At 41.7% G+C, this 25517-nt stretch overlaps 1 protein-coding gene across 1 annotated transcript in view; it reads right to left on the bottom strand.

Annotated features, from left to right (window-relative positions):
- Positions 1-25517, bottom strand: part of vps13b (vacuolar protein sorting 13 homolog B) — a 372358-nt gene that overhangs the window by 306139 nt on the left and 40702 nt on the right. Inside the window, 8 exon segments of the mRNA XM_080472571.1 lie at positions 8576-8700; positions 11327-11521; positions 12150-12319; positions 15530-15715; positions 18166-18253; positions 20859-20996; positions 21488-21610; positions 23430-23525. Coding sequence (XP_080328697.1) covers positions 8576-8700; positions 11327-11521; positions 12150-12319; positions 15530-15715; positions 18166-18253; positions 20859-20996; positions 21488-21610; positions 23430-23525 — 1121 coding nt within the window.

Raw genomic sequence — 25517 nt, 5'->3', positions numbered from 1 at the left:
CACAGACACACGTGAATACAAAAGCACACACACACACACACACACACACACACACATGCAGATACACACACACACACACACTGAGATCCATTCTCAGGAGAGGGCTTCATTACACAGGGATTACTAAAAGAAATGTTTTAATCAAGTTGCGTAGACAGCTGCAGACCGCAAGGCGAGAAAATGGCAATGACGTGGTTCATCAGGCGTTAAAGGAAAAGACATCAAGAGGCCTGTGCGTGCGTACGTGCGTACGTGCGTGCGTGCGTGCGTGCGTCTTCTGCCTCTGTCCGACAGGTCCAGCTGTGGAGGACATGTGGTTCCTTTTTAAGGACACGTACAGATAAGCGATGTCTATTTGTAAACCCAATGTTACATATTTATACTATTTAGAGTTTGCGTTAGACTTTAGTGTGTCTCGTTATAACATCAAGTACCACAGTTCACATCTTTAAATCTGAGTCCTCAAATAATTATGTTCTGTCCTTCAACTTCTATGCAGAAGGTTACTGATAAAATAAGTATGAACTGTACATATTTTTATTATTAATAATGTATTTATAGAGACACCTGTGCCTCCAATAACTCGTCACCAACTGCAGAATTTTCCAAGCCCAGTAAAGATTACATGGGTCTTGGTGCAGAAGGCTATGCACAGCAGTCCTGAGGCCTGCCAGGGAGACGAGGACAGTGGAATGCACACCACAGTAGATGATAATCCACTCAGAGCTGATAATCCATCTATCCTTCACGTTTTCCCACTGTTTTCCCTCCCTCAAGCTTCAGTTCCTCAGATGACTGATTCAGGAATTAATAGTGTTTCGGTGGACTGAAAACATCCACAGCTGCTCCTGAAGCCACTGCTCTTCTCTTCCATATACAGCTTTTAAACACTGTCTGGCCGAAGAGGAAATGAAGAAGAAAAAAAACAACTCTCGTTAAAACTGTCCATACAGGTGCCGATGTGAATTATTAGGAAAAGTTAAATACATATTTGGTTTCTTCAAAAATGAATGATTTAAGTTGAAATAAGGGGGAACTTGCTAAAGAATTGAACTTCTACTCCCTCACTAGTCTGCACCAGAAATATCACTGGGTTTAACTAAATAATGTTTTATCCTGTTTTATTCCTATTATTCCATTTCTTTTACTATAAAGTGCTATCCAAATAAAGTTTGATTTTATTCATGTACCGACCAGCTTAACATATGCATGCACACGCATCTATTGTTGATGCACCAGCTTAATTATTAGCAATGACAACCTGGGAGTAAAAGTCTTTAGAAAGATACTCAGGCACAGATATCCGCTAAATCTACTTGAGTCGAATAATGAAGTATAAATAATTTACTTGCCTGTAGAAATATAAAACAAACTGGGAAAAACGAAGCTCGAGTGTTTGAAGGTCTTTAGAGTTGACACTAAATTAAACACATATTCTTGGACTTCCTCATGAAAGTTCATACCATACACTTACAGAGGTGAATTAAATCCCCTGTTGATTTAAGCTACCAAATGACACTTGCAATCACGGGGCTAAGTACACAGCTTCTGCAGCAGTGTGACTTTGGTTTCTCTCACAGTGAACGGCTCCAGTGCTCGTAGGAAGGCGCGGAGGCTTCCATCCGAAGCCGACCGTCAATCACGGGGAGCACAGGGCTCGCTTTCACTGATGCCATTTCCTCCATACAACACTCCTCAATACGCGCATTGATCTCTGTCAGCTATAAAACCAAATAAAACTGTCTGACACCACACAAAAAAAAAAAAATCCCAAACACAAAGTTGGCTTAAATATTTTATAGACTGTGCCACACGAAATATGATGTTTTACCTTACAGCTCACAATCCTGTCCACTCAAATAGTTGAGAGTGAAAAGTGGAACAATATTACATCATAGGCCAATCCAGACTTTTAATACACACCTGTTAATACATAAAGCCCACTTGTTGCAGTCTGTGCCCAAGTCCCTTCTGCTTCATCATGTGAACCCCCCCCCCCAGCCGCCCCCTCTTTCTGAAAACATTCCCATGTTTCTTCAAGTGCAGGGACGGGCCTGGAAAGCATGTGCTGCCTTGTTCGGCTAAATGAATTTTCTGCTGCTCTCATGGCCTCTGAACCACAACTCAAAGCAGAGCATGACCACAGCAACCACACGCTGATTTGAGGTCATTCAATTACCCTTTGCCGTACAGTAACAGCTCTCTGGAACTTTGAGGACCCTTGATGAGTAAGGTCTGAACGGGGGCCTTCATAATGATCACTTCATTATGAAGTCAACACCTCTCCAAGTCTCGCTGACGAGCGCAGCGGTTGACGCAGTAGCCGTGTGCGTGTGACATCATTGTCGAAATCGCTGTCATCTGTCATATAAACGAAACCTCAGAGCAGAAAAATGCTAACTTGTCATCCAGCAGCCACTCCCAAAATCAGTTTTCTTCATCCAAAAATGATTGTTCCAGTCACCTTGTTGACGCAGCCTGCCAAAATGGCCGGCGGACAAATCCAACCGCCACAGTTCGATGTTCTCACCAGAACGCTGTTCATGTACATTTGCTAAATTCGACTTGCATTTTGACTCAAGGACACAGAAAGCATTTGTCCTCCTGCTCTTGGCTCCCGCGTGGAGACATAGACCAGGAGCAGCTTGCTATGACTAACTATGAACAGGAGTAATGAGGCATTACAATCACACCAGAAGCCTCGTGCTTCAGATGCCTCAAGCAGCCTTCATAAATCACAACATGAGCTAATCTAGAGTCTAGACTACTGGCCCAGACACAGTAATGGACCTCTCAACGTCACATTTAAAATAAATGTAAAATCTTACAGGTAGTGCTAATAACTGAACTCACAATTGACAGTATAACAGACTTAGAGGAATAATTAGATATCAAGGGAAAACCCAACATTCTTTGCTATTCTGAAAGGTTTTGAGAAGCGGGGCAGCTTTTTGGGACTATATAACATGCACCTGTAATGCCACATGCTTGGAGAAATTATCCCCTCAGAAATAGCTGAGCGAGTAACAGGGGCTGCTAAAAATGCCACATAAAAGCCGGCGTGGGCCTGAATTATGGCCTGCAATGCGACGAACCACACCGAGCTGCTGCTGGTTTGTTGGTTGGTTGGTTGGTTGGTGGGCCCCGGCCTTGGCTCCACTCCATATGCTGCTGCCGTCAGGTGGCCCTGCGTAAGTAGTATTATGTGGTGTGAGCGCAAATGTGTGTGTCCGTGTGAGTGTGTGCTCGGGTGTCTGAGTGTGAGTGAGGTTAGGTTTTGGTGAGATCGATGCAGGTGGCACTTCTAACATTCCCCTTCCACCTCCCACTTTTTTTTTTCTTTTCCTTTTTGAAAGCACTGATTTTATCAAGAATAACAGGTTTAACAGCCGGACCGACTGAGCCTCGGTGCAGATTTCTGGGAGGTTGGGGGGCCCACATGTTGCTGTTCACTTGGGAAACTTACAACCTTATGCCTCTGAGCTGCGACCTAATTTAAGAGGAGTTAAAGTGCATTCAAGAAGCTTTGTTGTTGATCTAATGACAGCTCAGTAGGCTATAATAGCAAAAAATAAAGAAAACTTTCATTCACAGGTTTCATTTACAGATGTTGCGAGCACGATCGTGTGTCTTTCTTCCGATTACAATCTATATTGTGCTCAATAAAGCTCTTCAATAGGTGTTTATTAATTTGGATTATTTGTGTTTATTTGCATTTTCAGTTTTTGAATTGTCTCCACAAAGTGGACACACTGAATAATACATAAATTTGAATAATGTTCAGATGGTGAACACACAACTTGGGTGTCCCCCTTGTCTTTTTTACACAATTAGCAGCTTTATGCTGTGAAATATTTCGATTAGATCAAATGTGACCTTGATGATTGGTGATTATACTATTTTGTTTATAGTAGAGGTATATAGGCTTAATATGAATGACTAAATACTATATAGTTTAAGGTTATACTATGGCTATGGCACTGCAGGATGACTGCCAAAAACTAAGACCGCTTTAGCCAGCTGTTTCTCAGGTGATCGGCGCTCATGAGGTGGTTTTTAAAGAGATATTATCACAAGTGCTGCCTACTGTAAGACTCCCACCTCCACAACTCAGCCCAGCATTTACCGACTGTGATCAGGCTTAATGTGTGTGCCCCGCTTGAGGTTACACATTAACTCCAGTCAGCCCTGCACACAATGCTATAGGGTGGCTACAGAATCAACTTCACTGAACTTAAAACAAGCAGCAAACAGGTTTTCAGTCCAGGTTTGTCCTGCAGTAACACTTTATTACCACATTTTCCACAGACACATCAAGAACTGAAATGAACCATCTGAGGTCGGAAGGTTAAAATATTGCTACTGAGCGGTGGTGCCTTCACAAGGACATCCCAGGCAAGGCTAATCTTAGACAGTTGCATCCCTAATCCAACATAACTGCAGATGTGCTGGCTCTTTTGATTTAAAAAAAAAAAACACAATACGAGACACTACAAGGTCAGAGTCTGCAACTGCTGTGGTGCAATTATACTTCTTTAGGATTTCACTACAGAAGCAGAGACATCCAGCTCTAATTGGACAAACCCAAACGTCTTACAAAGTCCCAACTAAAGCCAAGGCAGACGGGGAGAAGATGTCAAAGCAGGGTACTTTTCTAAGTGAAAGCCCCTCTGCTGCCCACGGTGAGGAGTAGGAGTCTTTGTGGTGAGACTGAAGGAAACCTGAGCCATGTGCTCATGGGCCAGCTCATCAGCAGAGGTGCCGGCTCTTCACAGACGCCCAGTGTCTCTCAAAATCCCCCATGATTACCTGGCAGTCAGTCGCACTTAAGCGTAAGCCAGCTCCCCACTAAAACTCGTGTGTGCTCCTATGATGCCTTCTCTCTAAAGTCTAATTCTTGCTACATTGTCGAGTATTTCACTATAAATCGAAAGCGTGCACAGCTCCGTGTGTACTCTGAGAGCTGCACATCTTGGAAAGGGATGTTGTTGGAGTTACATCAGCAGGGAGGAGCAGCTCCAAAACAAACATTAGATACAGGCAAATTAAATGCTACCACCTGGTGGAGTGCATCTTTTGGCTGCTCCAGTGACCTGCTCTGTCACTTCTGGGCCCTGGTTCGCCCGCTGGAGAAGGAGGCCCCCGACTGTGCGTCTGTCGTGCAACCTGCTGTGCTCCATGTGCAAGTTCTTATAAAAAGATGTCCATTCTTAAATAGATTCCCAAAATGCTCAAACAAACAGAAATAAACAACTCAACAGCAAATGAGGGATCAAACGCAGGTTAGAGCAATTTCTATTTTTCAACCGGGTCCGTAGCTGAAGGCAACTAATAGGAAGCATGTTTGTTACTATACAATAGAAAACGCTGCATCTCTGTCTTCTGTCAAACCCGCTTGTCACCATTCTTCCAGGAGCAAACTGTCAGGTGGTGTTTATGAGATTCTGACTGTGGTGACATACAGGTCAGAAGGGGGGCTGTCTTGCCTCTCACTTGAACAGAAAAGGGTCAAATATGAGTCACTCCAACTCAGAAAGTGACAGAACTCATAAGACCGCATAAGAAACCCGTTTCCATCATCAGCTACAGCAGAGAGACTGACAGTAAGCCAAACAATGCAAGTGTTGAAGGAAGAAGTGTTTTTAACCACTTTAACTGACGGAAACATCAAGTTAGACTTCAGTTGGGGAAAAGGGAGAATCACATGAAGTGGAAGCAATCCTTTGAGCAGTGTGACGTGCTCACAGTCTGATACCTATTCAAGCAAGAAGAGACCACTTGGTGCATACTGTGACTGGACACGGACGCACTGTATTCTCTCAGAGAGTAACTGAGCACCTCCTCGCTTGTCACGGAGACGGTGAGGGGTCGTCAGTGTTGTTTCCAAGGACGGGGCTGAGCTGGGGGAAAAGCCACGGGAGGGCACTGATGTGGAGGGCTCTCAGGAGATGAGAAACACCGAGTGATTGTCAGAAGGAAAAACAACATCCGTTTGACATCTGAATCCACTATTAGAGGCAGGCAGGACAGCGAGGCGGGGGGCAGGACGGGGTTGGGGCGGAGATCAAACAAACAACTAGCGGTCTCTTATTCGGAGCAGAGAGCAAAAGGAATCAGGTTTTGTCTGAATACTCATACAGCAGAATGGGCGACGGTCCTGTGGTTCCCTTTGTGGCCGGCTAACCGCTGTACAGTAGATATACAATGTTTGCCTGGAGAAGAAGTCAGGATAAGTCAAAACCATCTGCAGCTCCTTGACATGTTTAAATCTAAACTAATGGGGGGAAATTGATTCCCAAGCTCGCGCTCCACAACTGGTTTCCTGCTTTAACAGGCACTTTGACTGCGAGGTGTCAGACAGGGGGCAAGCGCTGTGTGTGCTTGTGTGAGAGGCGTCCAGGTATTTCCCATGTTGTGAGGACCTGAATGTGTCCCGGGACGCGTCTTTCCTGTGGGACACAAAACGCATGTCCTAAATAAAAAAAAAGAGTTCTGATGTGGAGGACTGGTTTTATTAGCCGACGAAAAGGTCACCCAGGCAGGAAAAATATAAATGTATTTCAGTTTAACAGGATGGCTTACAGGTTGTTTCTTCTCACTAAATATTTCTTAGTTTGACGCACATGGCTCTATGTGGGATGAATAGGAAGAATTTAGCATTTAGTGGGTGTCCATAAAATAACATTACAAGGCAATGTTCAGTAAGTAAATGCACATGTTTGAGCTTTGATAAAGACTAGCGAAAAAATTTTTATCACAATGTTTATTTCCAGTTTCAAACTTTTTTTTTTTATAGTTTTCTGTGTGTATCTCCAGTCTATGGGTCTCATGCAAAAAGAACTAGCACCAGGAGATTTGTTATAAAACAGTTTGCATGATTGATTTAATAGAAATTAACACATTCTCCTGTGTTTAATATTCTCCAATATTCTTTACACCCAACACAGGTTTTTGGGGGAATTCCTCTAATGTTATCCCAAGAAAACTTTTACCCCCAAAATATGTTTTTTATGGTTACCTGCAAAGTGATTTTGAGTTTTAAAAGCCAATAAAAATGAAACATTATTATTATGTCTGTTGTTTAACGCAAAAGATTCTGAGCAGTTTTAATAAAATATTGGATGTTTTGGATAATGCATTTCTTGCCACCTCTGAGCATCACACATCAATTAAGAAGCAACAATACATTCATAGACGATAAGACAAGCAATTGTATTTTGCTTCTGTGACATTGCCACGCAGAGAACTTTAACTTTGATTAGTTCCGACACTACTGATTTATTTTCTAGAACAAAATTATGGGTCCTAATTCATGCAAATGTTAAATAAACCTAATAACATCCCATTAAAATCACTTCCTTTGCTCCATCTTGAAGCATTGTGTTCTTTGTTTTTTGAATGTTTTGCTCTGATTTCTGGTCGTCACATTCCAACACACTCATTTTACACGAATCCATCATCTTCCTGACTTCGTCTTGCGTCCTTTCATTTACTTGATTTAATCTCATGTGGCATTTCTCTCCCCGTCATTCGGTCTGCAAATGACTCGTGACAGGCTGCTCATTTCTGTCACCGCTTTCCAATTTTACCGTGTTGTCTTCTTTTCTGTTTGTATTCCGATCGGGGTTTTTCTTCTGTGGATTTAACAAAACACCACATTCACTTATTGTTCATATCTCCTTGTTGAACCACTATAAACTCTATATTTGTCCAACTGCTCCACCACAGTTTCCTTTGTGTCCTCTTTTCAACTCACAAAGTCTCTTCAACTCTCTTGGAGACATCTCCCATGAGTCATTCCATGTCTGGTACGGAAAAAAGAAGAAGAAAAAAAAGAGGGGGATATAGAATAGTTTTTTCTTTTTAATCGTCCCTTTTTTTCCCGTCCTAGTGTTTCAAACTAAAGAGAGCATTGATGTTGTTAGTCAACCATTGCTTTTTTGTTTTTTCTGAGAGACCGCTAAAAGAAGCTGCTCATCCATCACTTCAAATAACCTCTGATGCACGGCATGATATCCTGTTTATGCAGCACAATACATGGCCTTTGGCGTGCCACATACAGGGAGAACACATTGTATGCAGACAGCCAAGTGTACATGTACTCTATGTACAATCAATCACATAAAGAGGAATCATATAATGCTGCAACAGAATATAGATCAGCAACACACCTTCAGCCAGCAAGACTCAGTGGCGCGTTTTATTGAAAAACTGGTCAATATTAAGTTTTCAAATTCTTTTTTGGAAAGCTCTTTAGGATGCCAGCCATGCTCCAAGATGTCGGAGTGTTTTTACTTGAACCAAACACAGCAAAACCATTACCGTTGAACGATTTAGAAAATGTTTTCTCATCCCCGCAGGCCCAGTCTGTGCCGCAGACGTGCACATCACTTGCAGCCAGCATGAGGAAGACGCTTCTACTCTAAGAATGTTATATTGTCATTGAACTCTACCGGAAAGATGCACATTTCTTCACATTCCAATACTAGTTAACAGTGGAACAGAAACAGAAGATTTTACGGATGGTGCATGTGCGCATGGCATGCTTCCATGCATGCTGGTTGTGCACACTCACCAGAGAGCAGGTATCTGAATCAGCTTTCCATAGAGCGCAGTGCTGAAGGAAGGAATGACGGGGATCAGGGGAAGAAAACTTCCTGCACTGTCCTGGCATGTCAAGCCTGCCTGGAACCCAAACACCTGCAAACAGGAAGAAAGGATGGAGAGAGATTAAAAAGGAGAAAAAGACAAATCAGAGTGCAGAAAGATGAGCATTATACCACTGATAATTACATTACAGATTAAGAAAGAAAGAAGCAGGGCTGCACTGATTGAGTTTCCACAGCTTCGCACAGTCGAACGCTTTCATGAAAACATTGCTGAATCATCATTACACCTAACTGACCCTATTTGTCTTCAGCCATCATCTGTGGAAGAATATACTTGTCTTAATGCAGATATAACAACACAGTTTTACGCAGCAAACGTGTGTGGTGAATTTTACAGTGTTCAAATGATTGATGTAAAAAATAATAAGCACATTTACTGCCTATTTAATGTGGTTTTGTTGGCACAGCTGTGGAACACATTTGATGTTCACAACAGACAATAATGTAAAGAAAAGTATTTACAGAACCACAATATACACTTTGAATGAATATGAAATGAGCTTGGTTGTTCAGTGGTTAGCACTGGGTGCTAACCAGGTTTGGGGTCTTTCTTTGTGGAATATGTATGTTCTCCCTGTGTATGGACAGGATTTTTCTGGTGTCCTTTTACTGTGGAAAAAAATTGTTCAGGTTAATTAATGACTCTAAAGATTTCTATGGGTTTAAAATGTGCGTGTCTTTGTCCTGTGTTGGCTTCACAGTGAGCTGAGATCAGCTCCCCAATGGGCACTTTTTAAATCAAACTCTTTGAATCAGAGTCGTCTTATTTCTAAGAAGCCCAGCATTGATCACAAAGTGACGGAGCTTGTCCTAAAGCCTTTGACTGGTCAGTCTATCATTTCTTTGTTTGTTTGTTTATTTATTCCATGTTGCATATGAAACACAGCAGACTGACAACTTCATTGTATTACACTTCAATCGACTCGAATGGATTATTAAACTGAAAATATTGACTTTGTTGTTGTTATTGTTTTTAATAGTATTATTGTTTGTATTCTTTTGCAACTCTTTTATTACTCGCTGCTGCAACAATGCAAATTTCCCCATTGTGGGACAAATGAAGGATGATCTCAACTTTTTTACAAAACGACTAATACACTAAAGATTCAAGCAAACAATCAAATTCTGTTTGTGGTAAAATAAAAATCCTTTTGGGAGAAAGAGAAATAACTTTATGATTTTGTTCAGTTTTACACTGTGATTTATCGGGGAAAAGATGCAGGTCCAGACGATGCGAATGCTGTTATGGCTTTTATGACTGCATTCATCCAAGACAACTCTCAAGGGAAATGTTAAAAATGGACAATGGAAACACATCTAATGATCATTTTCTCACCCTCTAAGCTTCTGGTATCCACACTTAATGTAATATAATCTCAATGTTTACATAATGTTAATAGAGCACAGGGAGGAAAAGTCCTGTTTAATAATGGAGGTACAGAGCTGATGGGAGTGCCCAGCTGTCAAAGCACACAGCTGCTGCACGCAGACAGCTCAACACCTGCAAACGCAGCAAAACTACAATGGCAACTTAGAATTGAACAAAAGCCCGTTATTTATTTCAACCACAGCTATTTTGCCTATTTGTTAGAATAGTGATTTTTCTTCTGCCAGTAGCAGGTGGACAGAAACAACTAAATCTGATATTTATACAAGTGTTCCTAGTTTTAATCACCAAACCTGCACATTGGTGACGAACTATACACAACATAATCATTATAAGGTGAGCAATTTAAAATCGTCAAGCAGCACGTCCAGTGATTTTGTCATAAATTTACAAAACTGCAAAAAGTCCTCCTGCCATTGAGAACCAGTTGTTTCTTTTTAACATAGTATTCTACAAAAACTTAATGGAAAGTTCTATTTGACACAATTAAAAGGCCACGACAAGTCTGCACCAGGTTACTGAAATATGAAAAGCTGTCTCATGCACTCAGGCTCCTTTTACTCAAAAGCAAATAGTTTTTCATGTTTGCAGCTTGTGATACAACGTTTCACCTCTTCAGTCTTCTCCTTGAGCTGATTGAGAAGTAAAACAATGACTAACCACTCCACTGAAGACAGAAAGCTAAACTCTGACAGCCAGTGTCAATAAAACACAGATTAAGATAAGCCTTGGTTTATACCCTTTTCAAATCACTTCCTGAACTGGGTGAATTGTGGCCATGATGACCTCCACCCTTTTGTGATCCCCTCTGCCAAAATCCAGGAGTAGCATTGGGACCTTGGCAGATTGACATGCCGATTGGCTGGTTGGTCACAGTGACCCTCAGCCACTGACCAGGTGACTGTTAACCCTGCGCTGACCCTGTGATAAGGACTACCAGCATGGTGCCCAGTAAACATCCTGCATTATAAACGCACTCAGGCAGCATCAGGCTGTGCTGGGGCAAGAGGAATAGCATCTGGGTCTGTTATCCAGACTTGCTCAACAGTAGATGAGCTGGATCTGCTAATCTTCTGCATTTGGTGTTGTAATCAAAATCACAAAACTGACAAAATCCAATCTTAACTAAAAACGTCATAGAAGGAAATGAAGGTAAACAAGAGTGAAAGTAGTATTCGCATCCGTCTATTTCTGCCTTCCAACACTCACAAGGTTGAGTGGTATGTCGGTGGAAAACATAGTGACTCTGCACAGTGGAATATTGTCTCACCTTGAGGTAGAAGTGAGCATAGCAGTGGTGCAGCAGGTTGTCCGAGGGCTGACTCAGACTGCTGACGGCGCCGACCAGCTCGGGAGCGTACATGGGCACCGAGTGTTCCACGTTGACCTTCTCAACCTGGAACCTCACAGAGGGAAGTGGGTTCACAGGTTGAAATGCTGGAGCAGTCACTGGTCCTGGCACAGACTGGATGAAGAAATAAAGAAAAAGGTAAATGGATTAAAAGTGAGCCGGTTGGTAGAGTGGTCATGTCTCAATCAGAAGGTACGATTCCCCATCTCCCTCTTTCCACATGTCAAAGTGCCCTTGAGCAAGACTCTGAACCCCAAACTGCTCCCATTGGACGGACCGAGAGCCTTATGTGGCAGACACATCCATCAGTTAAAGAATTTCCCTCTATTTCTATTCTGAAAAGACTTCCAAATCTCTCGATAGAAACTTTTATACCTCCTCCACAACTTGAGTAAAACTGACAAATATAAACACATTGCATAATCTATGGCCTCAGAGCTTCTCAATTTGCTTCAACACATCAAGCATACATGCATGCTTGGTCTCCAATAGTTGAAAAACCTCTGAAAGGTTGGCACAGATTGCTTTAAAGTATCCCAAACAGCTTCCTGTGCTCCTTCTTTGGTCTTCTGTTGCAGGATGTAACAATATGTGTGGAGTCAGAAGGACCAGCAAGTTTTTCATTGAAGAGAAATGTACTTCTTTGTATCTAATTTCCTGTCTGTCACTACACTTCTTTTCTATCAGTCGATGAACAAAGCTCAAGACATGAAAAAGCCGCCGTCAGAAAGCCACTAACTACCTTGTGTCCCAGGATGATGGGCATTAGTGTGTGCAGGAGGTTGAACTCTGCCATGGACACGGTGACGGAGACTTGGAGCAGAGTGAGACACGTCAGTCTGCTCGGGATGAACTCCTCCAAGCGCGATATCTCTTCGGGAGTTGCTGGAACGTCGCTCTCCTCAAACATTTCTACACAAACAACAAGATGAAACATGTTAGCTTTGGAAGACACATTGTAAGAAAGTAATTGATGCAGGCAGAGAATAAAGTGCAAATTTGAAGGGAAGAAATAAAAGTTTCCTTTTTTTTTTTTTGACACAATTCAATGGATACATGAATATGTGACCTGGGTTGTGTTACTGGAATTAGAGTGAAGGAGTTGAAAAGGCGAGAGACCTTTTTATTTGAGGTTGGAAGACTATTTTACAGGAAGGGAGGTTAGCTATAAAGCACATGGATTGCTTTGAGAGGGAGCAGCAGTGCCTGCAGCTTTGAAACAATGGCTTTCAATAGAGACTTTTTTTTTTTTTTTTGAAGAAAAACCACTACCACCTCATACATGAAATATAATAGACATACACTATAAAAATGCTGGCATCTCCGAGCGATATTCATTATAGTGGTTGTTTCCCCAGTAGCTTTGCGTTTGAACTATTTAATAAAACCACTCATTCAATCAGCATTCTAAAAACCTCTAAGAGAGGGGGGGGGGGGGGTCGATCATGGAAACAAGCGAGCAAGGTTGGCGCTCACCTCAAGAGTGAGGGACCCGAGTACTGAACCACTAAACCATGTCGGGGGCCTGGGCTGGACCAAAGCCTGAACCCTCTGTGAGGTCTCTGGCTCCACGCCCAGGTCAGGGGCTTGGTTCACTTTTGTAACCATTGTGTTGGACTTTATTCCCCCGCTACGAGGTGGGCTCAGAACCTGATCTCAGAGCTATTTAGTTCATTGGCCTGCTGCCTCAGCTCACAATATCTGGTACTACCATGTCCAATCCAATCACGTACCAGGCCTGAAGTCAATATCCACAATGAGGATTCAAATACAGAAACTATGCATTTCATCAGGGACGCAGGTACACGAACACTGAAACACAAGCACTTCCAGACACGAAACGTTACTACTCACTCAAACTGTCGTTTCATATTCCAGCTCCAACTCTAAAAGTCCTGTTTGTCTGTTGCTTCTGTTGATTTTTAGTGATTAAACTTTGAATTTACAAGCCGGATCCTCGTGCTCTCAGTGAGATGTGTGTTTGGTCTTAATTTAAAGCTTGTGTGTGCATGAAGGCCACTCTTCCGGAGTTCTAGCATGATATATAGATGTCTTTCACCTGTTGAGCTCCATTTGTCTGCTTGGAAACCAGAAAGTATCCACCAGCTGAAGCACAATGAAGTCATCAGCAGAGCAGGAAATAGTGCTGAAAACCCTGACAATAGAGCTGTTTACTGTAAAGCTTATTTCAGGGCTGCAGCTCAACCTTTCCTATGGATTATCAGCTGATTATTTTCACACTGAATCATTCAGTTTTCTGGTATTACATTGTTAGGAAATAGTACTAGTATTTCTCAAAGCCCAAGATACAACGAAAACCATACTGTCAGGGCATAAAACCCCAAAATTTCCCCAAATCAAAGAAGAAAGCATGAATTACGTGATCTTTTTGAAAAGACAAAAATCAAGACCTGATTCTTATAATAGTTGCCAATTCATCTTCTTTCGAATGACTAATCAAATTATTTTTCTTTCCAATATTTCATCATTTTCATTTGGACATTCACGTTTATGATTGAAACCGAACTCTAATAAAACCATGCCGAAATTCTAAAAAAACAGAAATACTCCATGAAGTGTTGCATTATCAGATTTTTAACTGTTAAGCCCTGCAGGCAGAAATTGAGTAATACTATACAGAGAGAAAATAAAAGAACCATACGTAATACATGTGTTATTGCATTACTACACCAAAAGTAGCTTTGGCTTCCTCTTTTATGGACTCATTTCTCACTCGGCCCCATGGGGTCCAACTTGACAGAGCAGAATATGCCACAGACCTGAGACACATATAGAAACAGGAAGGATCCCAGTGACCTACTGACTTCAGACACGAACCTCCGCGGTAATTACACCATCAACCATTATCTATCACAGATGCTAAAACAACCGAAACCCGCGGATGTTATCTTTTCCCAAAAAAATCTTTTTGCAGAAGAGTTATTGCTACAGATATTACACACAGGCACACATTCCATGTTCTTTCACAACATCCAAGGCATGAGCTCATCAATAGCTATGCAGGGATGATCACTAACAAAAGGTGTTTGGCTTAACCTCCCTCATGTGGCCCAAAAGGTCACTACTTTCATGCACAGCTGTGTGTTGAAGGATGAGTTGTGCAAGGAAATAACATTGGGATGAGGATACTATAAAGTGCAAACTGCTGCAGTTTCTGATCCATGGCAGAACAGAACCATGAAAACATGAGGCAGCGTTGGAAAAACTTGGCTGATTTGGTTCCATTAAAACATTGGTCTGAGCATTGTGGGAGCCATTTGCTTTTTCCGGTGTGTGTTTTGACTTCCTTAAAGTTTTAGAGGGCATTAATTAGATGTAGTCAGGTAAAAATACCACAGTAATTTCATGAAGGACTTCGGCCCCATTTACTTTGCCTTTACTTTTGCTTCCTTTCGGGTGTCTGTTGAGACAAAAACGGTGCTCGGAGCTACTGAAAATGTAACTTTCTGAAAAGGCCTGGGCTTTGTCTCCATGTCGACAGCGAAAATGCTGCTACTGTGCATGTGCACCACGGCTGTAGTAAATTGGAGTAACCACAATGGCTTGGTAGTTTTATAGTTGAGAGTCACCACGAATAAAAATCCAACTTCCTCGTCTGTCCAAACAAATGTCCTTGTACTCCCATTGTTAATGTTTATAGCGTATTGTTATCTGTGTGCATGTGTGTGTGGTTTTACGACAAAAACAACCAACAACACCAACATGTGGCCTGCCATGCTAACGACATCGTTTTCAGCGTTTCTGCCATTGCCGTGTAAACGCAAAACTTTTCTGAAACAAAGGCAAAAGTGAAACGTCCTGTGAACGGGATCTAAATGAAACAACGTGCAGCTTAAAGACAGGAGTACTCTTCAAAGACAAGATAAATAAGAATCTTTGTTTATCAGAGACGGTTTGAGTTTCACTGGAAAAACAACCAACAGCACCCACTAGTGGCCCGACATGCTAACTACATCGTTTTCATGATTTTTGCCATTTCCGTGGAAACAGACATCGTTTTCAACATTTCAGAGTAATTGTCAAACTTTTCTGAATTGAAAAAGCAAAAAAACTTTAACATTTAAATAGGGTCATTCAAGTGTTGAGTGTGCGATTTCAAACCTTGCTGTGGTTTGCAGTACGGTTCGTACTCGTGGTCCATAGCACACGTGACCATCTTCAAGATGCGGTGGACAGCGCTGCTTTGCAACCTAATGTCCAGAGGTCCAACTACCAGCCTCTTGATGGACGTTTCTTGAACCACAGGTGTTACCTCCTCTGCATTCATCACAGAGAAATCCTGAGAGTCTACAAAACACAAACACACATACACATATAGCCAGCTTTGAATATATAAAACATCAAAGTAACAAATCAAAGAATTAATCCATTCAACAAGTTCAAGTTTAGGTCTTTTTTATTCATTTTAATTTCACCTTTATGCTACCAGGTAGGTCAACTGAGAACCAGTTCTCATTTAAAGAGGCCGCGAGGAGACACAAAGAAAAACATAGAAAAAAATATATACATACAATAAACCAGTTTTGCACAATCTTAAAAGAGAGAAAGTCGCATTTGTAGTGTTTACAGTTAAGAAACAAATTGGTAAAAGCTAAAAGCGAGTGCAGTGATCCTTAACTATTGTTGTATGGTATTTGTGGAATAAATGCTGGGAGTTTGAAGGTCTGTTGCAAATGATTTGCAGCAGAAAACTGGAATGAGGGTCGACCAAAGGAGGTACGGGCTTCAGGTATGACCAGACTGATGAATCGACTAGAAGATAGACTGTGATTTGTGCTGTGAATATTGACAAGAAACTGTAGATATAAAGGAGTAGGGATGATCTAACAAATAGTTTATTTTGAAAAGGGAGCTATTATTGTTTCGATATCTCTTTACTTAATTATGTACAGGGAAAAGATTTTAGTAATCATTTGGGTAAAAAAACAAGGATAGTTGTGGTGTAATGCAGCAGCAGGGAGCAGTTCACAAAGCCGTGAACCGCTGGAATGATGAATATTCCAAATGTCCACTCCTCTCACACAGCTGTCCCTTCATTCATCGCAGGCCCCTGTTCCAGGGGTCCACTTAAAAGACCCGGCTCCCCGGCAATAAAAACTGAGAAATTAAAAATAAAAGAAGGGGGTGGATGAATGGCAGTGAGAGAAGACGAGGACAAAGGGTCACAACTTGCTTTATTCCCATTACATTCCACCACTGCAGCTCAGAAACAAAACTGTGAATTTCACTTCTTTTTCTTTTTTTTTCACTGAATGAACTGAGGAATGGGGTGCAGCTCCCACTGAAATTTTGGAAAAGTATAAAGGGCAACAGGCAATGCCACTTCCTCTTCCCTTCAGTGAGATTTGGCTGCAGTGGATTAGGCCTAATATCTACCATATGGCTGCAGTTAGAACGGTCAGTGGAATGATGAGAAGGCTGAAATTAGCTGGGATTTAGACGATTTAAAAGTGTCTCAATTTCAAATAAATTTTAAAGAAAAAGCGGGTTTTAATGTGCAGCATTACCCTAATGTGAAGTCAATGGTGAGCGTGACCTGGGTGGGTTAGTATTTCGGTTGACTCAGAGTTTAAGTTAGTCCTGTGGCGATGCAAACTCATTTCTTTGGTTGACACTGGAACTGGTCCGAGTCCGAGAAGAGAGGCACTGACAGAACAGAAGCATTCCAATTGGTGAGAGTAACCGCAGCCATCTCAGAGGAGAAGAGACTGACACTGATCCTGCCGTCAGAGAGACACTTCGACAGCTCGGGATGACACTATCAATGTTTTGTTTTAATTTAGATTTCAATCTGAGGCTGACAGCGGCAAGAGGAAACAATAGACTAGTCAGAAAGGGGCCGAGGCGTTGGAAAGAAAAAGAAAGCGCAAGTCAAACCGCACAAGTGTAGTTAGATTACAAATAAATCTAATTAGCAATTAGATCCTTTTTGTGATGCTTAAAACATATGCAACTGTGGATTAAATCATCACATATTTAGTTCATTGGTCATTTCTACTCCACAAAATTCAGTAACTAAAGCAGCTATGCAATAATACTCTCAGTTTCTGCACATTTCAATACCATTATTCAATAAAGACCTGAGCACACTGAAGGTTTTAACTGACCCTAGAACAATGCCAGTCAGGTGTCACCGCCATGAGAGACGCTTCACAGCAGCACAGAAATCAAATGCTCAACATCACACTCTAAAGCACAAAGACATCTGTGAGCCAAATACAACATTTCACAATGAAGGTAGCACACTTTATCTCTTAATGGGAACCTCAGATCTTTCAGACTTGAATAAACATTCCTGAGTGTAGCTGAGGAATGAGGAACCCGGCCCGTCTTAAGGCTTCTGCCAGCAAGAGTGACGTCTAATTAGGCGAGAAGGGCCTATTCACTTTCTCAAGAGCTTACAGGTAAAGAGACGGAGAGAAAACAGTGTTTCAACAAGCAACGTGGAGAGAGAGAAACTCAAATATGTGTCAGCGCAGACTAAACACTTCTGACAGTTGCCCTCAAGGTAAGTTTGGGGTGAGAGTGAGGACAGAGAGGGTCAAGGACCAGGTGGCTGCGACTGAAACAAGACAAGCTCTTTCTTTGAGTCTCCAGGGGGCTTGTTTAACAGAGAGGAGGAGAGCAGAGAGAGAGAGAGAGAGAGAGAGAGAGAGAGAGAGAGAGAGAGAGAGAGAGGGCCGAGTGTGACAGAGGTGGAGGGAAAAAGAGAGACGCAGTGACGAATTAGACAATACCTTTGTCAATGCTGCTCTCCATTGTGTAGAGATAATCCATATAGAAAGCACCAAAGCGCTGCATGCCTGCTATCTCCGTGTAGGTCTCCTGCCAAACAAAAGCAGAGTTTGGTAAACGAAGCGGCCGAGGAGCAAACAAACTGATACCCTTTAAGAGTGGCAATGGCTGGGGTCGACGTGGATACGGCAATGGAGGTCAATTCAGAGATAAAAAGAGTTATTGAGCGGTGATCTGCTTGACCAGGGCATTAAGAGCCCTCATACTGGGAAGCAATGACAGAAGTTGGGGATAAAGGGTAATTTTAGCCAAAAAATAGAACTTAATGTTTAAACAAAGCCAAAGTTTTTATCGAACTTTTAAGATGAATGAAAGTCCTTTTTCCCTATCAAGAACTTTATTTAGATAGAAAGAATAGACATTTAGGTTGTGCGTTACTGTAGCTCACAGTCCTTTGGGAAGACCATCATATGTCAAGTCCCTTCATTATGGCTGTTGATGAAAGTTATTAAAACATTTTTTTGGATCTTCTAAAGCAAGATCTGCAACCTTTAACCTCTCATTATTACCCCCCCCCCCCCCCCCCCCCCCCCCCCGAGTTTCGGGTCAACATTACATTTTTGACATTAAAAAAAAAATTATCAACGTTTACCTTTGTGATATAATCAGCTGTTTATTTATTTTTTTCTGCCCACATATAAAAGATACAGGTAAACTAGTAATGCTGGCAGAAAAGCCAGTGAGCATGTCCACGCTGAAATTAAGTTCTTTTTCCTTCAAGACTTTGGTTTCTGGATTTATTCATGACTATTTTACTGAGCTCTGGGCCAAAACTTCAGCCACAGGTGAGACACCAGACATGTTGTAGCATATGCATTGCATTACTTTTTTTTTTGTCACGTTTCTCCTTTAACAGCAATATAATATTCCCTCTGAAAGATTGTATGAATGCAACCAAATTAAAAATGTAATTAAAATATCTGTTGCTGTATAATTTTGTGAAAACTACAGGGAGCACTGACTGGGCGTCTCCATGTTACCTTCAGACAAATTTTGCAAATTTTTGTTGATATTGTTTCTGCTTTTTAGAGCTGCCACTGTGAAATTACCTGTGAGCAATGCAGCTAGTACAAGTTTGAAAAGGAAAAAAAAAAGAAAAATCAAACATTGACAGACTTTATAAATTACTCAGTTATAAAACCCAGAGGAAAGATACTGGCTCAGTTTTTTTCATGCCTGTTGCCAATCCAACTACAAATATATTAAGAACCAAAACACTCCCTGGACTGATCAACAGTTTGTTACAGGCCTGACACTTCAAAATAAACACACATTTCGAGAGCTGTGGGCGCTTGAGAGTTTAGATATGACCCCAACTTTTCTTTTCCTTTTTTTTACACTGTGGGGTCCCTTGAGATCACGCTGAGGAAAGTTCACCTGACCCGGGGGGAACGTCCAAACTGCAGCGAATAAAAAAAGCAAGCAGGTCACGCAGGGTTCAAATGCAGCTACTGAACCACTGTGCAGGGTTCTCATTTTCTTATGCATGATTATTATGAGGACTTGATCTTGGAAGAAAACTGACTTTTATATCAGCTTTGATGTACCCGGGTACCAAGGAGTGTTGAGAGCCACTGACCTTGTTGTAGATGTTTAAATGTTGTACTTCTACTCCAAACCAAGCCACGTTAAAAAACTTCAGAATGAGTATGCGAGCAAGAAACAATGAGAGAGGCCCCTCACACAGATTTAACACCACACCCTGGACCAAGCCCACAATTTCTTTAGACATTCTAAAGATTTGAGGAGAGCCTTATCAGGGAAGCAGGTTAATGAGTAATATTTATTAGGGGACCTCTAATGGCTCCAGCTTGCTTTCGGATCAAAGCCACGCTGGTTTCAAAATTGCTAATGAATTAACGCCAAGCCTTTAAGTGCTGGACTTTCAAGTATGGCCAAATGGATGGATGGATGTCCAAACAGTTGCTTCATTGAGGGTCATGAACATTTCTCAGCAGAGTCAACACGGTCAGCACTCGAGCTGTGAGGGCTGATGAGGGGAGCTGGCACTTATCAGGAACAATGGCTTTAACACTACTACTTAGATAGCAAAAACCTCCCTCCTCTGCAGCTCAGTAACTGACAGAAGTAATGTAGGTTTCAACTAAAAGTTGTTTAAAAAAAAATTAAAAACAACCTGATGAATCAAGCAGCAATAAAAAGCTGATAATGGTATCACGTTTCCAGATGAAAGATAAGCGATTAGGCCAGATTATTGTTTATCGGCAAAGATAAACTACTGTGCTCGTCAAGGATTGACAGTGTTGGTTTGAGCAAGGTTATTTGTATTATACAACACTAGTAATATGTCAAATCTAATGAGAGGGTTGGAATTTCTTCAGTTATTGGGTTCTAATCTCACTCCTACAGATCGTCCGCTCAGTGTCGACTGTGTCTATAAGTACGGGTCAAGTGTGATTGAGTTTTAGACACTTTTTCACAGTCTTGTTCAACAGCACACACCCTCAGCCCATCTTTAGACTTGTTGAGTTGGTTGGTGACCTTGGATAAAACTATCTGCCCACCTTCTGCTCTTTGATTTAGTTGTTATCCTTCTACACATTGGCTACTTTGAGGAATTCCTTTTTAAGCCATACATTTTAGCAAAAGTGTTTTGTTGTTTTTTTCTTGTGACCTTGTGTGTAGCTGCATCCAGGATGAACTCAGCCCTGACTCCGTTGTTTTCTGGACTCCGATAGTCAAACAGAGAGTTGGTGAGGTAGGTCATTCCTTTGCTGCTGAGGCTGTCTCCGCAGCTGAAGAAAACTGCATCCTGCAGAGAAACCGCAAGGTAAGAGAAGAAGCGTGAACGCCAAGCATCACAGAAAAACCACAGCTGACATTCACAAGTACTTTCAGTTTGCATTTGTGTGTGTGTGTGTGTGTGTGTGTGTGTGTGTGTGTGTGTGTGTGTGTGTGTGTGTGTGTGTGTGTGTGTGTGTGTGTGTGTGTGTGTGTGTGTGTGTGTGTGTGTGTTGTTGCTGATTTACTTTCCCTTTACATGCTGATATTGATAGTGGGTGAGTTCAAATTGGTATGAATTGATATGTTCTTTTTTTGTATGCATGTGTACTTTGTATAAGACATGTCTGGAATGAATAAATAAAAAGATAAAACATATTGACAAAGAAATAAAGGTGATGGTCAACATGAAAAAACAAAACACACATATTCAAGTCAACATTGAAGTTAGTAGGGACGGTTTTGAACTTTGAAAACCTTTTTTCTTTCCGTCAACTGTTCCTTGATTATGTTTTCGTTTACCTCTTCACGTCGATTCATATTCTCCTCAAAATCTCGTACTCCCATGATGCTCTTCAGGCAGAGAGCCCGACAGCCCACAAAGCCGATTTGACAATCGAAGAAAGGCTCCCCCATCATGAGCACCTTGCAGAGATGAGGTAAAAAAAAAAAAAAGAAAAGCCTTTCACCATCTTTTACAATAAATTAAATAACAACGCAGAAACTTGAAAGATCAACAGTTGCACTTTCAAAAAATAAGGATTACCAAATAATTCATTCATGAAACTTGAATAAAAGTGCTTCTAAGTTCTTCCATGTGCAAATAGAAAACCCACCACATTAAAGTCAATGCAATAATTGACAGGAATATACTTTTACATATTTACTGAATGTGTTGCAAGACAAAGTCAAAATAGCTGTAGCTGAATGAATGGCAAACAAACTGGTAGGCATAGTGATCAATGAGGTTAACGTGGTTTGTGGTGTTGAGGAAATTGTGGGCGATGAAAGCGATGAAAGAGCCCGTGTCGGACCGCCTCCACTTCTCCTTTAGAGTGATGAATGTTTGTTTGTAGAAGCAGCTGCCTCTGTAACCACAAAGGTGTGGCTCACTTCGACTCTTTTCTTTACCTAATAGATAACCAAACAGAGAACAGACTAATAAAGTTTTTATGTGTCACCACACGATTATCACAGGCTCTAGTCCTCCCAGTTTTACTAGACATCGTATTGCTTTTAAAAGCTTTGGATCACACTTCACTCTCTCGCTTTCTCTTTGAGCATAAATGAAATTCACAAAGGGAGACCTCACAGTTTTCACATGTGGTGGAGAACTGAGGAGCAGAAAATCCTCTTCCTAAGCCTCACCGAGTAATCAGTGATACCTTGAAAATGATTCTACATAACGGGGAAAACACAGAAGACATGACTGTACACACAACAGCTAACTAAAAGGGACCCATGTAAGGCAGTAGGGGTTGGACAACTCATTTTACCAAAGGGCCACATGAAATATTAGTACTTGTACTGAGGGCTGAGACATAATCTGACTTCAGTTTTACTCAATCACAATTGTCTCTTGCTCATAAAAAACAGTTTTTACTTGATTTCTTTTTATGAGCAACTGTTGCTCTGCATTACTTTTCACCAAGTCTATGTCTGGGAATCATGATGGGTTTTTTCCAAGTTCGACTTGGGTGAAGAAGTAAATAAATACTATTTATTTCATTAAACAACGATTTTTTTCCCAGCGTGAAACACCAATTGTACGAGGTAATAATTACTAGCTATGCTTGCTAAGGTGCTCGACCCAACCAACAATCTAATAATGGCCAATAACGTGGGAAATGGGACCATTTTAGATGCAATTAAGGATTTCTCAGTGACACCCTGAGGCCCGGTCAAGTGGAACAAAAGGACCAATCATGGCCCTCGAGACTTAGGGTGCCCAGCCAGGTCTGCTGTACAGTTTGACAGTTTGTCTGAAAATGCTTCATGCATTTCACTTATATAGTGCCATAGCAGTCCCAAAGCTCTATACATTATTAATCTTACACGCAGATGCAACCTGTATTTTGTTGGATCTGCTTGGGGTGGGGGGGGGTTGAACCTGCAACCTTGCAGATGAAAGACAAGCCACCCTTCCAACTGTGAACAGAAAAACTAGAACCCTGGCATACACCTGAGTACATGGTATGGGCAGGGTTATGAAACAGAGCTGTCAGGTCAATCATAATAAGTGCCTTGGTCGTGTATTCACACTGGGTGCCGTTATTCAACATTGGTGTTGGTCTTTGTAAAACAAAGGTTGAGTCATTGGGAGGCTCTTGGGAGCCGGTGAATTTTTGAGTGAAAGGAACTTGGCTCAGGATAAATATTTTTCTATTCTAAAAGTCAATCTGCTGCTGGACTTAGTACGTATGGACTTGTCCAATGACTGCTGGTTTGAGTTTTCCAATCTCACCTCAATAGTGATCCCCTCCTGCTCCAGGCACAGGACTTCTCTGGACTTGACCTTCTGAGGACTGTAGTAGCTGCTCTCCGACTGCGTTTCTGTCAGCTGATGTAAAGAGAGAAAGAAATGTTTACTATAAATGGATAGTGAAGCATTGATCAAGTTTAGCAAAGGTTCACTGCTGTAAATGTAAAACTCTGAAATTAGATCAAACTGAACGATGTGAGAGTTACATGAAATCTGTATAATTATGTATTTTGGTAAAATCAAAGCGATAGAAGAGGCAGGTTGCTGATGAGATTGACAGATTTAGGAGCTGACGGCACTGTTTTTGCACGACACACTAATCAGTTCAAACTACTATCCATGACCGTGCTGCTGTGGGGTCAGAGGAGACACACATTAAGCTGCACATGCATTTCATTCAGATGTAGAGTTAGGGTTAGGGTTACTATACAGGGAAACAAAATGAAAAAAACTATGAAAATGTATTGCTAACTCTAATGTAATAATTGTACGATGCTCCAAAAAAGAAAGGCTAAACACAACTGCAGAGCATTCCATGTGTTGCTGTGTGTCGACAATTCGCTGCTGAAACAGGCACCCGATTTCATAAATAAACAAAAGCTTTGCAAGTCTGGGATGTGAGGGACAATGAGGCCCCAGAAAATAATACATATAACAAGAAAGAATAACATCTAAACAAGGACATATGACATTTTCTTAGATCAGAGGCTGGTTGCCAGCCGTGGGACTTTTTGGTCGTTTTCTGTTCCCAGTTTGGACTCGAGCCAGAAGCATTCATCAAACCACATGACAGCCACTCTTCTCTGATTTAGGAGGAGGCCCCTTTTCTGGCCTAAGTCAGACGACGATCACAATATGACTAAAGCATTAAGCATGCCAAAAAGCAAAGTGATAATGTGCATGTGTTTGTTTACTGAGGATCGAGGGAAACTGATAGGAGAGGAACTGATGTTCTGGGTGTAGAAACAAAGGGAGACACGGGAGCACTTGGCCAAAAAGTAGTTGCCTGGCAGTGACACCGAGCCGTGATGCTTCCGAGGTTGACTGGTCTCAAACCTGTGGGTGTAGGGCAGAGTGTGCAGACCTCAACCCATTCAACTTTAACACAGGAAGCAGGTGCAGAGCGAAAAACAGCTGTGCCTTATTATTCCTACTGATGGAGCAGACTCTCTCACCCTCGCGCCCTTCCTCTCTTTCTATATCCAGGATAGTTTAATCACGTGCCCGCCACAACCTGTTCAGCAACAATGTCCGTGGCACCAAGAACAACTGCCAGCGAGAATATAACACTGTCTGAACTAAGACTGGGCCCTTCCGGTTGTATCTGGAATCTCTGTATTTATGGCTGCTATTACACCAAGCAGCATGCAAATTTTTAACAACGCCAGGTCAAAAGCTTCCATTCTCAGTAGTCTTTTACTCACGAAACAAGACTCCTGAACAATTTGATGGAAGATCCCTTTCTGTAGCTTCCAATTCTTCTAAACACTCCATGGCTTGGTAAAACTCCATAACAATAACACGTGATAAGTGTATGAAACAACTATGAGTTTTAAATGTCCACATCAGGGAATATGTGTCTGTCCTTCTCAAAAAACACTTCCATTTCTGTGGGAATCCCCGTCCATCTTGTATGTCTGCTCTTTTGAGATCTGTCCACAGATATTCAATGATGTTTAGGTAAGCCAACCATATAAAATACCCTCAGTTTACACTTGTTGAAGTGGTCCGTTGTGTGTTGTGTTTTAGATGGTTATCCGGTTATAAAAAGCCATTCTCTGGAGCATTGTTAACAGATGGTAGAGTGTTTGTTTCCAGATCTTGCCCCCTATTTATGGTGAGTCCATGCTCCCTCCAACAGTGGCCCGTGTCCTTTGTCACTGGCTGCAACGTAAGCTTCGTGCCAAATGAATCCACTCCTGTGCGAAACAGCTGGAGAAGGGTGATGCGCCACCACTGTGCACCAATTATTAAGAAAGGAAATGGCTCTCCAAAAACACTGACTTAGCTTTTCCTATCCTGCTTTTCAAGGATCAGTTTACCATTTTGACCGCAGCATCGTGGAGCTCA

The sequence above is a fragment of the Lipophrys pholis genome, assembly GCF_963383615.2.
Source record: "Lipophrys pholis genome assembly, chromosome: 9".
Taxonomy (NCBI): Eukaryota; Metazoa; Chordata; class Actinopteri; order Blenniiformes; family Blenniidae; genus Lipophrys; species Lipophrys pholis.
This window is presented reverse-complemented; position numbering and strand designations above follow the sequence as displayed.